General features: G+C 30.8%; 5 protein-coding genes across 5 annotated transcripts; 1 reads left to right on the top strand and 4 right to left on the bottom strand.

Moving 5' to 3' along the window:
- Positions 1–31: 31 nt before the first annotated feature.
- On the bottom strand, positions 32–2,186 carry LOC128393185 (NAD kinase 2, mitochondrial-like). Its single transcript, XM_053353308.1, is given in 4 exon segments — positions 32–704; positions 706–1,260; positions 1,332–1,610; positions 1,834–2,186. Coding segments are annotated over 4 exon segments (1,446 nt in total). The 5' UTR covers positions 1,837–2,186; the 3' UTR covers positions 32–95.
- Positions 2,187–3,096: 910 nt separating this feature from the next.
- Positions 3,097–5,057, bottom strand: LOC128393196 (dnaJ homolog subfamily B member 4-like). Its single transcript, XM_053353320.1, has 3 exons — positions 4,338–5,057; positions 3,662–4,142; positions 3,097–3,369 (listed from the first exon to the last, which is right to left on the bottom strand). The coding sequence occupies exons 1-3, from the start codon at positions 4,697–4,699 to the stop codon at positions 3,142–3,144; spliced, it is 1,071 nt and encodes a 356-aa protein (XP_053209295.1). The 5' UTR covers positions 4,700–5,057; the 3' UTR covers positions 3,097–3,141.
- A 211-nt stretch (positions 5,058–5,268) lies between these two features.
- Positions 5,269–6,052, top strand: LOC128393210 (mediator of RNA polymerase II transcription subunit 10-like). Its single transcript, XM_053353336.1, has one exon. The coding sequence runs from the start codon at positions 5,560–5,562 to the stop codon at positions 5,959–5,961; it is 402 nt and encodes a 133-aa protein (XP_053209311.1). The 5' UTR covers positions 5,269–5,559; the 3' UTR covers positions 5,962–6,052.
- A 308-nt stretch (positions 6,053–6,360) lies between these two features.
- On the bottom strand, positions 6,361–9,087 carry LOC128393175 (anaphase-promoting complex subunit 7-like). The gene is made up of 6 exons (XM_053353298.1): positions 8,685–9,087; positions 8,474–8,593; positions 7,217–8,374; positions 6,984–7,150; positions 6,780–6,896; positions 6,361–6,623 (listed from the first exon to the last, which is right to left on the bottom strand). Exons 1-6 carry the CDS (start codon positions 8,748–8,750, stop codon positions 6,443–6,445), a joined length of 1,809 nt encoding a protein of 602 aa, XP_053209273.1. The 5' UTR covers positions 8,751–9,087; the 3' UTR covers positions 6,361–6,442.
- Positions 9,088–11,115: 2,028 nt separating this feature from the next.
- On the bottom strand, positions 11,116–13,651 carry LOC128393226 (uncharacterized). Its single transcript, XM_053353348.1, has 2 exons — positions 13,394–13,651; positions 11,116–12,266 (listed from the first exon to the last, which is right to left on the bottom strand). The coding sequence occupies exons 1-2, from the start codon at positions 13,463–13,465 to the stop codon at positions 11,697–11,699; spliced, it is 642 nt and encodes a 213-aa protein (XP_053209323.1). The 5' UTR covers positions 13,466–13,651; the 3' UTR covers positions 11,116–11,696.
- Positions 13,652–17,687: the final 4,036 nt, after the last annotated feature.

The following is a 17,687-nucleotide window of genomic DNA, read 5'->3' as shown; positions in this document are numbered from 1 at the left end:
TGAATCAATGAAAAAATGGAAACTATTGTAATTTGAGCTAATAAACAAAAAAGTTTTAATGGAAATTGTGATTAATATCTGTGATATTTTAAGTGTCATTGTTTTGTGTTCTCTTGTTTGTTACAAGGAAAAAGTTGGACTGTTTTAAGAGCATCTTCTTCGTGTATTTCAAATTTAGCGATTGTCCCATCGTTAAATCTGTATGAAAGGCCACCGTCGATAACAACGCAAGCATCAAACATTCGTGATCGTATTTCAATTTTTGAAGCAAATCCTCGAGTATAATCATCATTAGAACCTGTCACTATGGGATCACGAACCGAATAGGCCATTACAGGTTTCGAAGCGTCAAAAATTAGGGAATCATTGAAGCGTTTGGTGATCAATTTAATTGTTTCCTCATTAGAGGCAATATTCTGTCCAGTTTCTTCTTGGACAATTTGAAATAATCTTTTAACACTTTGAACGGTTAAACGATTGATGTTGAAAGACCAGGAAGTTGAACCAGTTCCGGTACAAATTGTCACTCCTGAGCTTTTAAATTTATATCTTGGTAAACCATCAACGGAAAACTCGCAATAGGAAACTCTAGACGAGCAACTTTCTCCAACGAAACACTCATTCAGTGCGCGAACGGGTAAAGTTCGAGTTTTATTTATGTGAACCTTTGAATTTTTTGGTACTTTTACCAGTGTGAGTCAATTGTGGTGATGTTGTTGATGAAGAAACTGGTGAAGTTGCACAAGGTAACGGAGAGACTCTACCTGGATTACTAGAGTGATCAGAGATGATTTTCTCATCAGATTCCAGGTAACGATATTCAGGGTACATTAACTGTTGATTGTGTAACTCAATTGGATCATCTTCTGCATTAACACCCTCTAAAACAACACGTATTCTTTGCCGGTAAAACCATTTAAATGAACGAGAATATAATTTATCTAACATTAACTCTAAATCATTTGAATATTGGACAGGTAGACAAAGATGTCCAACCGATCGAGATGGGTCACTATTAATACCAATTATTGGTTTCGCTGAATTATTTATGTGACTTGCAGCCATAAGAAAAGTACCATCACCTCCTGAAGTAAATATTACATCGGCCCAGTCAATATTTGGTTTATTATATTCCAAACGGTTAACCATTCTAACCTCAAGTCCCCTTTTTTCAAGAGCAGTTTTCAATTTATCTCTTGAGGTTCGGTGAATCCGATGATGGTGAAGTAAATTGGTATAATCTGATCCACGAGCTTTAAGCTTTTAACAAAATAGAAAAACAATTGAATCAATTTGAGCTACTATGGTCAAGTATTTATCTAAATACCTACCTTATCAATCAATTGCTCTTCACTTAAATTAGGATTGGTTCTTTTCTCAAATTCATATCTTGAGAATTTAGTCAAAATCAATGCTCTCTTAGCTTGGAATGTATCACCTTCCATTTTTGGTTGGCTGTTTGGTGTAATATTTCTGGTTATTGTTGACATGTAATTGCACTTAACAGGTTTGTTACAGGTAAGATAATCACAGATTGATTTACGATAACTTGATGATAGAATAATAAATTTCCATGGACGATATTGTGATGATATGTGATTCATGCTTTTCTGTAAGAGAAAGGAATAGCAAACATAAGTAAATTAGCAAAGAAAAAAAAGAGACAGATAGAAAAGAATATAAATATATCATAAAAAAAGAGAATATGTGGAAAAGAAAATCAATAATAGTCGCTAAACAATTAAGCAAATAAATGAATTGATTGTAAAAAAAGAAACGAGATCAAACCAAAGATTGGATAGTAAAGAGGAACAAAAAACAATCTCAACTTACCATTCAAGTAGAACATAGTGATTTGATTATTGTGACATGAAAGCTAAATTCTTTGATAGTATTTGTAATTTCTAGTTATTAATAGAATCAAAGAGAATTGATTACAATATTGATTTTATCAAACAATTAGAAGCAATTTTTTAGCAGCAAAAAAAATTAAAATTAAATATCACAGAATCCGAACACAACAGGTTGAAACAATTAACTTAAATCAGATTGATTGATTAATCACTAAACTTAGAGTTAAATTGTTAGAAAAACAGTTTCGATATCTTCAATCAGTTGACACAATTATCGATTAAATGTTAATTGTAATCAATTTAAATTCAATTTAAAAGGTAAACAAAAATGTTTTTGTTTTCTATTCAACAACCAATCCAAAAACACGAGACCGATTAACCCACAGGAAGAAAAGCGGTTAATTCAAATCCCATAGAATTAAAATTCTTTCCAACAATTAACTTAATTAGAGAAACGATTGGAAATGATGATTAGTACATTTAATTGGGTGAAGTTGTGAAATTAAACTAAATAAAGAATAAAAAATTCTGTGAGAAAAGATAATAAAAGTTAATTAAATAGAAAAAAAAAATTTCTCAACTTAGTTTATGATTAGAATAGTAATTAAGTGTTAATCATGATTAATTCAATTGATCTCATTTTCTCAAGATAGAAATGATTAGTAAATTACTTTAATCAAATTAATCTGATTGTAGGTGAATTTCAATTAGTTGATTCGGATAGTTGGAAAAGTTTCTTTTTCTATGAGAATGTTAATCAAAATGTGACAATTAAAGTTTTACTTTTTGTACTTTTATTTAGATTTTCAATGAGAATAAATAAATAATAACAATTTAAGTTGCAATTGTTTTCTGCATAAAAAGAAATTCAATTGTGACTAAGGAATTGTAAACGTTGACAATTTAATTGATTGGTGAGGTGGGATGAGGGAATAAATGATTTTTGCAATGAAATTTTTTTTCTCTTTGTTTCAATTAATGAGATTGATAAATTTAATGATGTTGAAGGAGAAAAATGAGAGAGAGAAAGAGAGAGATGATTAACGATGATTACACATTTTACAGTAACAAGCTTGAGATTGACAAAAAAGAATTGACAAATATGGATGAAGATGAAGATGATAATGATGATGGTGATGATGATGATGATTGGGTTATTGACATTTAAATGACGATGGTAGCATATTAACATTGAGTGTTTACGTTTTTTTGTTGGTGTTTAATACCAGATGAAATTAACAGATTATTTTGAATAGTAAGATCCATTATTATTATGTTCTGATTGTTATCACACAAGACTACCCCATAGAAGTTTTTTAGTTGATTCACTTAGACTTTCAGGGAATTTAATATCAAATCCGATTAATAAATCACCTCTACGATTTGGTTCTTTGGGATAAGGTAATCCTTGACCAGGTAATCTACGAGTTGTCTTTGGATTTACAACTTCATTCAATTTGAGTTCGACTTTATTACCAGATAAAGTAGGTACTTTAATTACAGTTCCACATAGAGCCTATGATAAAAGTGAAAAAAAAGAAACAGATTGAAGGTTAGTTAATGTGTTTAGATTGATAGAATATAAGAGAGAATAAGTGAAGAATGACGACAGAAGGGGAAAAATAGAAGGGAAAATAGAATAAGAAAGAAAGAGAGAAAGGAGGAGAGAGGAAGAGAGAAGTAGAGAAAGTTCGGGAAACTCTGAATGAGATCTTTTTCTTTACTTATCCGATTTCTCTTTTCCTCTTAAATTACTCCAAATAGAATATTAAAATTGTAATTAGAAATGATCCTAAATGGACACTTACCTCTCGAAGGGAAATTTTCGCGGTATATCTAATATCAGCTCCTTCTCGTTTAAATAATGGATGAGGTTTATCTCTTATAATAAATACAATATCTGCAGGAATGCTGTTCAACTTTTGGTCCCCTTCCCGTTGAAAAGTGATCTTTGTACCCGCTTTCCAGCCTGGTTTAATTGTTACGCTTAAAATTTTATCTTCATTCCTATAAGAATTACCGTCTGGACCAATAACTTTACGAGTGATTTTCATTCGTTTAGTTGTTCCTTTTAATAATTCTTCCACAGTTACATGGAGATCATGCTCAACAGGAGGATCTTGCTCAGGTGGACGACGCCTATTGGCACTGCCACCACCGCAACTACCACCATTTGTAAATGATTGAGTTCTAAAACCATTAGATACACCATGAGGATTTCTGAACATTCCACCTGAGAATCCATTAGAACCATCAATATCCATCATATCATCATGACCTCCTAAACCTCTATAAAAATGAAATGGAAAAAATTACAACGTAAGTAATTTGGAAAACTATAACCCAAAAAGGTTTACAATATAATATTCAACTTTTATCCTCAAATATTAGCAAATCAATAACTAATTCGTTAGTAATTAAGCTTGAGAGAGAGAGAGAAAAAAGCTCAAGGTGAACATTAAGTGTAGAAAATTGATAACTTACCCGAATATTGCCTCGAAGGGATTACCTCCACCAAAGAATTGTTCAAACGTTGCCCTTGGATCTCCAGTGTAAACATATGAGAATCCATTTGTAGCTCCATTTGGCATTCCACCTCCAGAACCTCCGGTGTGTCCAGCACCTCCTTTCAGACCTTCTTCACCAACCATATCGTACAATTTACGTTTCTCTTTATCGGAAAGTACGTCATAAGCTTCAGCAATCTCTTTAAATTTCTCTTCAGCTCCAGGTGATTTATTCTTATCCGGATGATATTTAAGGGCCATCTTTTTATAAGCCTTTTTAATATCATCATCATTAGCATCTTTGGAGATACCTAAGATTTTATAATAATCTTTACCCATTTTAGTTTATATTTTCACACTTCACAATTACAGAATAGAATAGAACACAAAACAAAACCAAGAGAAAACAATCTTCCACAGTAAAGATAGAGAGAGAGAGTTTAATATAAATCTCTCAATCAAAGAAGAAACGAAAGAAAAAAATAAAATTAACAAAATTAAAACGTATGAGAATAACTGTAAGAATCGATTATTTGACAATAGAAAACTCAAGATATTATACTTGTTGTAAATTAAACACAGAGAAACACAGAGATATTAATACAAAGGCGAGAAAACAAATTAATTAAGTCACAGAAGAAAAATAGAATCAATTAAAATGAATTGATTAACAAGCGTCAGAACAGAATTTGTCAAATCAAATGTTCAACCTTTTCCTTTATTCATTTCTTTTAAAAGGTAAATCAGTTTTCCCGAACATTCTGGAATCTTCGCTCAACAACCAGAAAAATGACCTATTCGATTCTCCTGCCACCTGACGTTCGATTCTTTCAAATGAATAATGACCAGAGAATCCGATAGATGTCGTCTTTGTCTCTTTAGAATTTTTTATTCATCATTTTTGTGAGAATTTTTTTAAATTGACAACAAATCACAACAATTAAATTTCTCTATTTTAATTGTATAATTCAAGTGATTCTCTGTTTCGTTTATAATCTATTCTTTGCACCTTTTTCTTCTGAAACTGGTGGAAACTTCTGTTCGTTATTCTATTTCTATCTACTAGAATAAGTGTTTTTGTTTTCTCTCTTTGAGTTTCTCTTGTGTGTGTGTTTGGAGTTTTGTTGTTTTCTCTTTTTTTGTTATTGTGATTTTTTTTTCTCTCTCTCTCTCTCTCTTTCTTTCCAAAAATAGACAAAATGACCAGTCTTGACTCTTTGGAATCCCAGTTGGAACTGTTTATTGAAAACCTTCGACAATTGGGAATAATTGTTACAGATTTTCAACCGCAAGGACAGAATGTTTTGAACAGTAAAATTAATCAGATTATTACTTCACTTCAAGAGATTGATAAAAACAAGGCCAGAATTCCTGATATTCAAATACCATTGGAAGTTTTTGACTATATTGATCAAGGAAGGAATCCACAATTGTATACTAAAGATTGTATGGAAAAAGCTTTGGCCAATAATGAACTTTTAAGAGGTAAAATAGATGCAACCAGAAGATTTAAAACCATGCTACTCATCGAGCTAAGTAAAGTTTTCCCAAATGACATGGCAAGATACCGAGCAATTAGAGGTGATGAAAGGACCAGTTGATGTGAATTCAAATGATGGAAAAGAGGAAAACAAAAAAAACGTTAAAGCCAACACAGTGTAAAGATTTTTGTCACTATTTATGGAGTAAAAACCAAGTGAAGTAAAAACGAGCAAATTTACTAACCACAACACTTATGTAAACTCATTGTTATCTATACAATAATCATTTCTCACCATTTTGATCATCATCAACTGTACAAATGAGAAGCCAACAATTTAAATCCCAAGCCTAATTACCTGATTGCATGATGAAAAGATGATCAATAACAATCATTTGATTCCTCATCTAATATATTTCTTCAACTGGTCCACTTCAACAACAATAACAACATATCGGCAAACTAAAATATCCACTTTACAAATGTGAAAATTATCAGAAAAAAAAAATTTCCAGCTTGATCAATTTAAAAAAACTGACGTTTATATATTTATATATATTTATGATTAGGATCATTTTTACAAAATTTGAGACAAAAAAAAATTAAGGCCAACCAAGATTATCGGGTTCACTTTCGTCAATATCATTTTCGGACTCTTGTGGTTCATCTTCCATCTCGGGTTCATCTTCAACTTCAATCGTTGCCTCATTGGCTCCTGATCTACATGATGGATGTTCCAATCGTTGAGAGGCAATACAATTTGCACCATAATTGACCTCCAATCTATTAGATTAAATCAAAAATAAGAGTAAAAGGTTAGGTTTCAGTTAGGCTATTCCAACTCTCAAGAGTGAGAGAGATAGAGTGAGTGAGAGATGATGAAGAGAGAGAGAGAAAGAGAAATAAGATTGTCCAGTTTCTTTTATTCGGCCAACTCACTTAGAGGCAATATTGTGATGATGAAGAGCTTTATCTTGCTCATTTTTTTCTTTATAACAATCACCTAACATACGATGAAGTTTTTCGTTACTTTCTTCTTCGATTGCATTTAAAAGTCTACAATGAAAATAGAAAAGGAAAAAGAATACAATTAGTTGAGAGAATTTAAGAGAATTGATTAACATTATCGATTGATGAACATACGTCTCGATGGCCTTGTCAATATTTTTCTCTTCGTTGTAAAGTTTAACCAATAAGTAAACAGCGGGAAGATGACCTGGGTCCATTTTAATCGCTTTTTCCAGTGAAGTTCGAGCATTTTTCTTATTCGAACCTTTGTCCGGATCAGAAAGTAAAACTTCAGCATAAAGCTATGGAAAAAAAAACAAGATGAAATTAGAATCAATTGAAACAATGCGGAAATTTGTTATATTTACCGTTAAAGTCCTCGGGTTTTGGCCTAAAAGTTTAAACGCATTACTGACAACCGACGAACCTTGAGATCTTTTGTTTTCAGCAAGATAAACGGCGGTTAAGCCTTTTAAAGCCTCGAATCGATAAGCAGACACATCGAGCGCTTCTTTAAAATATCTTCTAGCATCTTTAAAAGGATCTTCTTTCATTAAATCTTTACGGGTACTGTTACGATCATTGAGCTTTTTACTTAACTCATCGTCTAATCTGTAAGTGTGAACTTGCAATTCCACAAGTCCACCTAAAATTAACGCTTCAATTGAATTATCACTTAGCTCACAAGCTTTTTCCACAAAATGTTGAGCTTTGGTTGTTCGCCCATCGATCCAACGACTTTCCTTGTGATCTTTTTTATTGGTTCTATCATTACGTTCAACACCTAGACAATAATAACCTAATACAATCCAGGGTTCGGCAACTGTACAATTAGAATCACATTTGGTTATCATTTCATTGGCAAGTTTCTCCAATTCTTTCATTTGATTCTCTCTGAATAAACAGGCAGAATAAAAGTCAAGTGCTTTAAGAGACAATGGATCACTTATATGCGCCTTCTTGAAAGCGGAAACGGCTTTTTTGTAATTTCCACTATAATAAAGAGCTTCACCAAGAGATCGAAGTATATCAGGATTATTGCGAAAATGATTCAATGAAAGAAGCTGTTGGAATAATGTTATGGCTTGATTAACATCAGGTGAATAAAGTGAACATTGAGCTTGAATCCAAATGGTTAACCATTCAAAATTTGGTGAACCGGTGACATTAACCATGTTAATTAGTTCATTTGGCTTAAGGCCCAATTTGATCAAGTTAATTATTATCTGAAGGGCTAAAGGACATTCCTTCAATGCTTCCTTATAACAGGCAATGGCTAATAATTCCTTCCTTTCTTTACGATAAATTTCCCCAAGGGTATTGTAAATTTTGGCAGTTCTTTGTTTCTGAGGAATACACTCCAATATCCAAATAGCATTGGAAAGTTGATTCATTTTTAAATAACATTGACTTAATTTACACTTGACATCAACTTCTGAGGAAACATCTAGTAACCAACTATTTTGACTCTTCTTCTTATTTTTACCCAATGTTTTACGTAAATCTAATGCAAACTGATAACTTTTCTGTTAAGAAAGAAAAAAAACAGATAAATGTAACAATTAATAGAAGAAAATTGAAGAAAAAAAAAACAAATCAGATCAACAGATTAACGATTAGCTTACCTCAGCTTTGCAATAATCACCTTCATGGAAATAAGCATCTCCTAGATAAATATGAATTTGATATTCTTTTTGAGGTAGTAAATCCAAATAGCTATTTAATTGTGGTAACATTACGTTTAACTGGTTAATAGAGTAGAAGATTGAAAGAAAACAATTAAACTTTAATAATTATTGAAAAGAAATTATGAAAATAAACAAAGAAAACACTTACCAGTTGAACTATATTAGAGTATAAACCTTCCTGGTGAAGGTGTTTAACAGTTTGAAAAATGTTCATATTTAATTAAATAGTTGATTGTGTAAAAAATTTGACTAATTAACTTTTGTAAAAATACAACACAGATTAAAAAAAAAGAGTAATAATCACAATAGTAAACTGATTAAGCAAATTGAAAGAAAAGTTGATCACATTCAAGTTAGAAAACAATGTGTTCCTTTTTTTATGTTTACCAAATTTCTCAACTTATTGGGTTAATTTAATTGGTTACAATTGAGAGAATTATTAAAACTAAAGACCGTTTAAACGAATAAATAACACATAATCTAATTGGTTGACAAATTAAAATTTAATTATTCAATTAGTTTAAACAATTAAAAGTCACATCAACTTGAAATGATCTGAAGACAAGACAATAAAATCAAAACAAAAAAATCTCAAAAAAACCGATGACAATTTAACTTTAATTCTACTCACTAGATGGCGCTGAAAATTTTTTCTTTTTTCTTTTTTTAATTGTAACAATTTAAGATTTTTATTAAATTGAATTATTTTCAAACAATTAGTTGAGTGAAAGAGAATTTTTTTTTCCCAATCAATTGAATTGATTTATAGTCTTTAAGATGTAATTTTAAATTTTTTAATTCTTTTAGGTGAAAATCTTAAAAACAAATTGAAACGATGAATGATTGAATGTGGAAAATATTACAATTAAAGTTAATTAGCTGGAATTAGATTCTAATTGTTGTTGGCCTCTTTTTGATAAACGAAATAACGGTAATTTGATTGACTGTGAATTATTAGAGTTTTCAATTAGCGAAATAATTTTAATCGATCCATTTTCTTGTAAGGTAACAAGTTTACTCTTAACTGAATTGACTATGCTATCTAATTGTTGAGTTAAATTAAGAGCTAATTGTAATCTATCAAGTATTGAGATTCCAAACCAAGTAGATAATATTGAACCAATGTAAATAATATATGAACTAATCGATATAAAAGGATAAGATGAATAATGAATGTCCGGTTCAATTGAAGGGGCAAGAATAATTATCATTTGGTCAGTTGAATTAACTGGAGTTGGATCAAAAATTGATTCAGAATCAGTATCATATAATATTTTATAACATTCTAATTGTTTAACTGAATTTAAGCATTTGGAAATGTATCGATTACCATGATGATTAAGATTAACTATTCTTTCATCGTTAGAAGGTATAAATGAGAGATTAGCATTGTAGCTTTTAGCTAAAGAAGATGATTCAATCTTGACCACCGATTTATGAAATAATCCAGGATTAGGTTGATTGGTCAGATATGAGTTGATACATTCGACTAGAACTTTTTTGCGAAAATAATTAGAACATTTGGTCTCATAAGGTTCCTCGAGATATTTGATAACAGTCCGATGATTGTTGATAAAATATTTCCCCACTTTTCCCCGTCGACCATAAATGACCTTAGCCGATGAACCAGTGGACAATAACGGTGTTCCCGGAGCAATTAATCGTAAGATAATTTGAGAATTGAAATTCAACTTAACGATCATGTAACCTTCATGATTGATTAACATTCCCCTGGTTAACAGGCTAATTGGTTCACCTTTTCCATTTTTACAACTTATCCTAATGTGAACTCCATTTGAGGTCAAAAAGTTTCGAGCCTTACAAATCCCGTTGGCCAATAAATTACCTGGAAATCCTTGCAGGGTAATATTATCAATCCAAGTTTCAGGTGAGATAAGGAGATTCTCAAAGTCTAAGGTGAGTAAAGGTGTTAATGAATGAGTAAAACAGTTTGGATAATGAAATAGAGTTGAACATTTTTCCGTCACGTTCATTGAGGCCACTTTTTCCGACCCGATTTGTTGAGATAAAAAGCTATCAATAGCTAATAGGTGATTTCTATTGTTACATAGTTTTTTCATATCGATCGCAAAGGGAAGTTGAAGTTTCAAATCTAAATCAGGGACAATTGTTACCTCAGGGTAAATGAATTTAACTGAAGTTTCAACTTTAAATTGTAAAAATTGATCAGTAATCAAATAGACATGAAAGAAACATCCAATGAAACAAATTAACTTGATTCCTTTAATTGCCAGAGATTTGGTTAACCACAACATCTTGTCCTGACTTTTCAAAATTGAAAGTGATCAACGAATTGGATTGACCATTCCAGATTGACCATTAGGTTATAATTTAATTGTTCACTTACTGACCAATCGTTGATTCAATGATTATGATTAATTTTTACTCTTTTTTTCCCTAAATTGTTTAATTCATTTAGATGATTGATTGTGATTAATGTGTTTACTTTTACCAAGATCAAGGTTACATTTAAACGATTAATTGTTGACATGGGACAATCAATTGATCACTTTGGGTGTGAATCATTTCCGAGTAATTTAGTTATAACAAATTTAAACTTAATCGGTGGGAAAATATTTTAATTATATTGATTGGTATTTGATGAGTTTACAATTAAAGTTAAAGTTTTAACTTATACAAAATTAAATAGTTTCATTGATTATTACAATTAAAAAGATACAAAATATTAGTAATTGTATTTAAATTGATATGCTATTTAAGTTAGTAATACAAAGATAAATTGGAAAGTATAATTATAATCAAAAAAATTGGTCCATTGATTGAAAAAGATAACCAATTGAAATTGAAAACAATTAAATTGATTTGATTAATACTTTCAACTAATTGTGTTTGGTCCTTTGCTTTCTCCCATTTATCAATTTGGGTGATTTAACTTGATCATCATGGTGATTAAATATTGTTTCTAATAAATTGTAATTGTTGAACATAAGAGTATGAGGTTTGTAATGTTGATTGTTGATCACAATTTAGATATCAATTGATTATCATCATTTCAATTGTATTGACAAAAAATTTTGCTCATCAAAATCTTTAAATTGTATCAATTTCAAGATAATGATCAACAATTTCTTGATCTAATTGTGATTAGTTTTATTCATTTTTTTATCCTTCTTTTCCTTTAATGGCTTATGTGACTTTTTACCTCCATGTTTCCTATTCTTGTGACCTGAGGCACTATGTTTGTGACCTTTTCTCCTTTTATCATGGGCTCTTTTACCACCGGTGTTTTAACATTCTCAGTGTCTTTGGAACTATCGACTTTCACCTCTTCCGATTTCAAAGATTCATCATTATTTGATTTAATCGTTTTACGATTTTTATTTGACTTCTTTTCCTTGGTCACCTCTTTCTTGAAACTTTCCTCAGACTCCATAGATCCTTCACTCTTCTTGTGACCTTTAACCTCATGCCTATGGTGTCGTCGTTGGTGTTGCTTTTCCTCTCCATGGATCATTTCTTGTAGTTTAGATTCAGAATCTTCCGCTTTCTCACCCGCTACCTTGACCTTTTTACCCTTGGGCTCCAAAAGGCCATCAGCTTGCATTTTAGCATCTTCCAAGGAGGCACCATGTTTCTGAATGGTTTCAGCGTCAACATCAGGATGGTCAACATGACGATTTAAATAGTACTCATGTTTATCCTCCTTCTTGGAATCGCGTTGATTTTTTTCATTCAAATCAATTTCGTTCTGAAAGGTAAGAGAAGATGAAGAAAAAAAAATATTACTTTTCATTCAATGAAAGAAAGTTAATCGTTTCTTGGTTATAATCAAATCACCTAATCTTATAAACGGTTAATGACTGATTATCTACTTTCATCATGAAACTCAGAATTATGATCTTGTCTTGATGAAATAAGTAACAAGTTAAATCAATTTTTCAAACAGATTAATGGATTACAAGAATATCAATTGTAACTTACAATTTGTAAGTCTAAATCTTAATACCGGTGGATTAATAAAAGATTAAGATACCAAATTGATCTGTTATTCATTGAATCTAGAAACCAAATTAATGGTAAATAAATGATAAAATCTTGTTTATCTATTAATTACTTGCATGTTCATTATATTTATCTTGATTAATTAAAATGTGAAGATTAATCCGTATAACATATATGAGAGAAATAGTAAAATCATCTGATGAAGATAAGCTAATTGATTGGAAAGTCACTCTCTAAACAATTAGATATTCTTAATCAATTTGATTACTTTCTCATTGTACACAACAATATTTCTCAGATTGAGTCTATGATAAGAGAGATAATCAAAATTAACAATTGATTAACTTAAACAATCAATAGTGAGGAGATACAAGGAGAGAGAGAGAGAGAAAACCCAAAACCAGATAATTACATTGATCTAACAAAATGGAAAACCAGAATTACCAGAAAAACTCAGGTAAAGAGCCAGTAAAACAAACGATAGTCTCTATCTAACTTACCTTAGATAATTAGCTTTCATTATCAAGGTTTAAACAATTTAAATATACCAACAATTATCTCCAACAATCAACAGGTAGATAATTTTTTTCTTCTCTTATTTTTTTGTATAGAAAAACATTGAACCAAACAAAGAGAAAGGGAAAACAAGTCAAAAGATGAAAACGGTTTTCTCAATGGGAGTAAATGTAACAACCAGAAAAAAAAACAAAGAAATTCAAACATTTGAAAGGTCACAAAGGTCACAAATCAAAGGTAATCAAATGGACAGTCTCTTGGGAATTAGTAATTAATTTAATTTACCAAATTGTGAGGTGAAAAATTGATTTAAGAGGAAAAATGTAAATCTCCAAAAAGGTAAACAAAAGGACTCACCCCGCTTGAGAGATTGGCCAAAGAAGCAAATATAAACAAAGAGAGAATCAGGAATCCGGTTGATTTAATCATTTTCTTTGATTACAATTAAACTCTTACAATCAACAATAGAAAGATGGTTAATCAGATTAATTGGAAAGAATTAAATTAAAGGTTAAATTAGAAAATTAGATTTGAAAGAAGAAGAGAAAAAGTAAAAGAAAAGTTGATGTAACTTGTTTGGAGATTCAAAGAGAAATGAAAAATTTCGGTTCAACTTTTTCACTTCTTTTTCTTAATCAACTTGTTTTACTTTCAAGTGGAGAAACCAACAAATTAATCTTCATCTTAACTATGATAACAATTAGTGGATAATTAACTCTTAAATTGTCATCATTCATGATTAGTTGTTATTGTTAATTATCGTAACTTTTTGTTATTCTAAACACCCAAAGACTTAAGGAGATTGAGATAAGAAAGTTAATTGCGATTTAGATTGTTAGCTTAACGTTAATTGCATCGACTTTTATTATGATTAACATTTGATAAATTGTTGTGATTAAGATTTTTTTTCTTATTGATCTATTGGATTAAAGTAAACATTAATTGTTTACTGATTCTCTCTCTTTGCTACCATCAATTAGTTGATTAACTGCCATTTTAAACATTTGAATTAACTATTATTAGTGTGACAATTACATGTCACATTGATTTAATTGTTCAACTAGGGCGTTCAAATGATAAACACTTTGGCGAAAGAGATCTCTCACCTTAATTAACGACCTAACAATTAACATTTATCATTGGTGATAATTGATGATTAGTAATATGATTTAATTGTAAAGATTAATTGCTTTCCAATCAACTCGACATTTGTAAAGATACAATTTAATTCACTTTGCATACAGGGCACAGCTCATGAGAGTAAAGATGCCGTTTGGGGACTTTAGTAAATCGACATGTGACCATTATGCAGGTAAAATCATTTATCGATATTTGGATATGAAATATTTCATTCTAACGATAATCCATTTTCTTTTCCAGTAAGATTATCTCGAAAATATCACAAAATCCCAGCCAGGATCGGATTGTAATGAAATTTTCTAGTCTCTTGTTCGGTTCAGGTGGTTTCTTTTTGGTTCGACAGACTGTAACTTAAAATTTGTGTCATTAAAGAGAATTCGAGAAGATTATATTTAATAATTGACAAGAAATTAATAATGAGGCCTTATCATTTTTATTGAAAAATGAACTTTTTTTATCAATACAATTCAATCAATAGTAACAATATCAATTAAATATATTGACTTACATCTCGAATACATCAAAGCAAGAATTGTAAGTTACAATACAACAACATGATCATGCTCATGTTTTCCAAAGTATACTGTTCATGAGATCATGATAAATTAGTATTAATTTATAGTCAAAATTTGGCTGAATAGTATTATCATTAATACTCACATAGATAATAAATGACCTTTGTAAGGTATAAAAATCACCAACAGTAACTTCTGAATGTGGGCCAATTATACGAGAAAGAATCTCTAATCCCTTGAGTTGGAAAAGAAGTAAAAAATTTCCAGACAATTTGTTTTAATTATTGTCTAATCATAGATAAGATACAAACTTTCAAATTTTCCTGAATATCCTCGATAGTTTGGACATTGGTGTAAGATAAAAGTTTTATATAATCGCCATGAAATTTATGTATCTATGTGGTGATGATATTGGTAAATAAATGAAATACATCAATCTGAAAGTAAGAACATGTATCATTAATAAATGAAAAACTACCTTTTCGATGAAACCTCCACCAACATAACCTGCACCTCCGACTAAAGTAAGGCCTAAACAAGCGAAACATGCGAAGACGTTTTTGACCAATACCTCGGTTCGCGATGATATCGGTCCTATGATGATGGCAAAATCACAAAGGAATGAGACCACAAAGAGCATATTGAAATAAAGATACTTTAGGTTATCGTTAAGCCAACCATATTCATTCATAAATTCAATGAATTCTGAATTGAGTGTATGAAGCGATAGCATTGAAATTTTTGAATAGTTTTCTTTACAACGAATGTTAAAGTTTTTAATTATCTCGGAGATACTTGCAAGTCGGCAGAAATATAAGGGCATTAGAATTACAATATGTGCCCCAGTACCAAAAACACCAAGAAGAAAAACCCAGAGTCCAAGCGTTTCGGTAAAAGTCCAAAAGAAAGCGGAAACAATCAATGGTTTGGTCGCAAGAGTTTCGGGATAAGTTAATCGAGCCCCGAATAAGAAAAAAGGTGAAACTATTATTCCAATCCAAAGTATACGAATCCAATTGATAAGAAGCAAGTAAAATGTTACTCGAAAAACTTTAAACTTTTCTTTAGTTAACTTGAGTTGTTCAGCATTTAAGCCATTTTCACGAATCATAACAAGAACTCGAAGCATGGTGAATGCTCCTTTCTCTTCAAGATACAAAATGTATTCTCTTAACAGTGCACAGAATACAGCTGAGACCATGAGGAAAATAAGAATTTGTGATTTACTTGACGCTCGACCCATAGGATCGCCTGCATACAAAGCGAGAACTGGATCATCTATCAAAGCTAAACTCGTTAGTCGAATAGCTTGAACGATTATGAAAAAACGCCAGAAAATATTATAAAGAGTAAACTTGAATTGCAATGGTAAATGTAAAGGTTGACTTTGTCCTCGACGAGTGATGAAAAGACGATATGCAAACCATTCAAGGGTTCTCACTGAATCTTTTATCGTATCATCATTATCTGGATCAGTAGGTAATCCTATTCCTCTGAGTAAATAAGGCTGGAATTTTGTAAAAAAATGGTTTAAAAATCTCACCATGTCCACTCAACATTAGAAATTAGTTATTAAACACATAGACATTACCTTGTTGATTGAAGTTCAATAGGCTAATTTAACTATATTTATATCTTCAGAAAATCTAAAATATTTATAAATTCAATAAAACAATAATACATGTACTTTCCCACATGTGAGCGATCAATTGTTTTGATATTCAATCGATATGTGCGTGAATCCAAATTAGATGAAAAATAAGATAAAATGTTCGAAATGATTCAATTGATATTGATATTAAAGCATTTCTTATGGTGTGATCGATACTCGCTGAAAAGTTCGAAGCCTCAAGTTTATCAGAATTTTCGTGACGATGAATGAAAATTTAATTATTAACCACGTAAAGATAATTGAAAATTGATAATACTTGATTGAATACTGGAGTTGCATCGGGTTCAAACCTTAAGAGGGATAGTCTTGACACTAAAGGATACTGTGACTTGAAGTTTGAATAATACAAATCAAGAAAATTCAAATAAAATTTCTCGAAAATCGATTAATTAACAAAAAAACAAAAGTAAAGCTCAGTTGTCATGGTTACAACGGAAACTTGATTTGAACAGATTCTCATTATCTCAGAATTTACTGTAGTAATTGAAAGTAAATCATAGGATTGAAAATATTTTTTGGTTATGGTACTTGATATCATGATAAGAATAATGATGATTAGTTAGAGGATTAGATCTGATCATAACTAGATATTTAATAAATTTAACTTTATTCATTCATATTAATCGCTCATTGAACTGAGAGTCCAGAAAAAAGGGACAGAAAATGAAATAATCTTTATAGTTCTATTGATATCGATTGCATGGATGAGGGTCGAACTCACAGTCATTAAAAGTTATCACAATTCAAATGTTTTCTTTAACTGAAAAATTGTAAACTTAATTAAGGGGCCAGCGAAAACCATAACCAATAGTACGAAATAACTTGTCACCATAAAGATTGTGTAAGTTGATATAAAAGTTAATGGAATCGGTTTTGATTCTGATAATCGTCCATTATCTTGATAAGAGCAACTCCAATCACCAGCCGAGGGATTGTTATCGTTTTCAATGTCACATCGCCAAAGAATATCATCTAAACCCATTTCCATTATTCTGCTAAAATATTTGTTGATGAAACTTTTTTTCCTCGGTGAAATGTTCATCACCAAGAAGGGTAATGAGACTGTCGTATGTGCATACGGTTTACTTACATGTAACCGTTTCTTTGGGTAATAGTAACAAAGTTTAGTCTTTAATTGAGAAATTTCATTGATTGATGCAAGAAAAATAACTCTTCCTGATGCAGATTCACCCATCATTCTGAGAACCGTTTCGTCGCCTCTTTTATTCAAATAATCTTCGTATATCGGTAAATTTGCTAAAACTGATGGACATATTCCAGTTTTCGCGACAAAAGCCTTCACATCCCACCAAGATAGCTGATC

Source organism: Panonychus citri, unplaced genomic scaffold (genome assembly GCF_014898815.1).
Source record: "Panonychus citri isolate SS breed McGregor unplaced genomic scaffold, ASM1489881v1 Contig00138, whole genome shotgun sequence".
In the NCBI taxonomy this organism is placed as follows: domain Eukaryota; kingdom Metazoa; phylum Arthropoda; class Arachnida; order Trombidiformes; family Tetranychidae; genus Panonychus; species Panonychus citri.
This window is presented reverse-complemented; position numbering and strand designations above follow the sequence as displayed.

What these genes read in the sequence shown, in the direction of transcription:
- LOC128393196 (XM_053353320.1), bottom strand. Translation starts at nt 4,699, where the DNA reads ATGGGTAAAGATTATTATAAAATCTTAGGTATCTCCAAAGATGCTAAT. An exon ending in CCCTTCGAGGCAATATTCGG is followed by an intron (nt 4,143 to 4,337) that starts GTAAGTTATCAA and finishes TCATTTTTATAG; the next exon opens with AGGTTTAGGAGGTCATGATG. An exon ending in CGAAAATTTCCCTTCGAGAG is followed by an intron (nt 3,370 to 3,661) that starts GTAAGTGTCCAT and finishes CTTTTATCATAG; the next exon opens with GCTCTATGTGGAACTGTAAT.
- LOC128393210 (XM_053353336.1), top strand. Translation starts at nt 5,560, where the DNA reads ATGACCAGTCTTGACTCTTTGGAATCCCAGTTGGAACTGTTTATTGAA.
- LOC128393175 (XM_053353298.1), bottom strand. Translation starts at nt 8,750, where the DNA reads ATGAACATTTTTCAAACTGTTAAACACCTTCACCAGGAAGGTTTATAC. An exon ending in GTGATTATTGCAAAGCTGAG is followed by an intron (nt 8,375 to 8,473) that starts GTAAGCTAATCG and finishes CTTTCTTAACAG; the next exon opens with AAAAGTTATCAGTTTGCATT. An exon ending in AAAACCCGAGGACTTTAACG is followed by an intron (nt 7,151 to 7,216) that starts GTAAATATAACA and finishes TTTTTTCCATAG; the next exon opens with CTTTATGCTGAAGTTTTACT.
- LOC128393226 (XM_053353348.1), bottom strand. Translation starts at nt 13,465, where the DNA reads ATGATTAAATCAACCGGATTCCTGATTCTCTCTTTGTTTATATTTGCT. An exon ending in TGGCCAATCTCTCAAGCGGG is followed by an intron (nt 12,267 to 13,393) that starts GTGAGTCCTTTT and finishes CTTACCTTTCAG; the next exon opens with AACGAAATTGATTTGAATGA.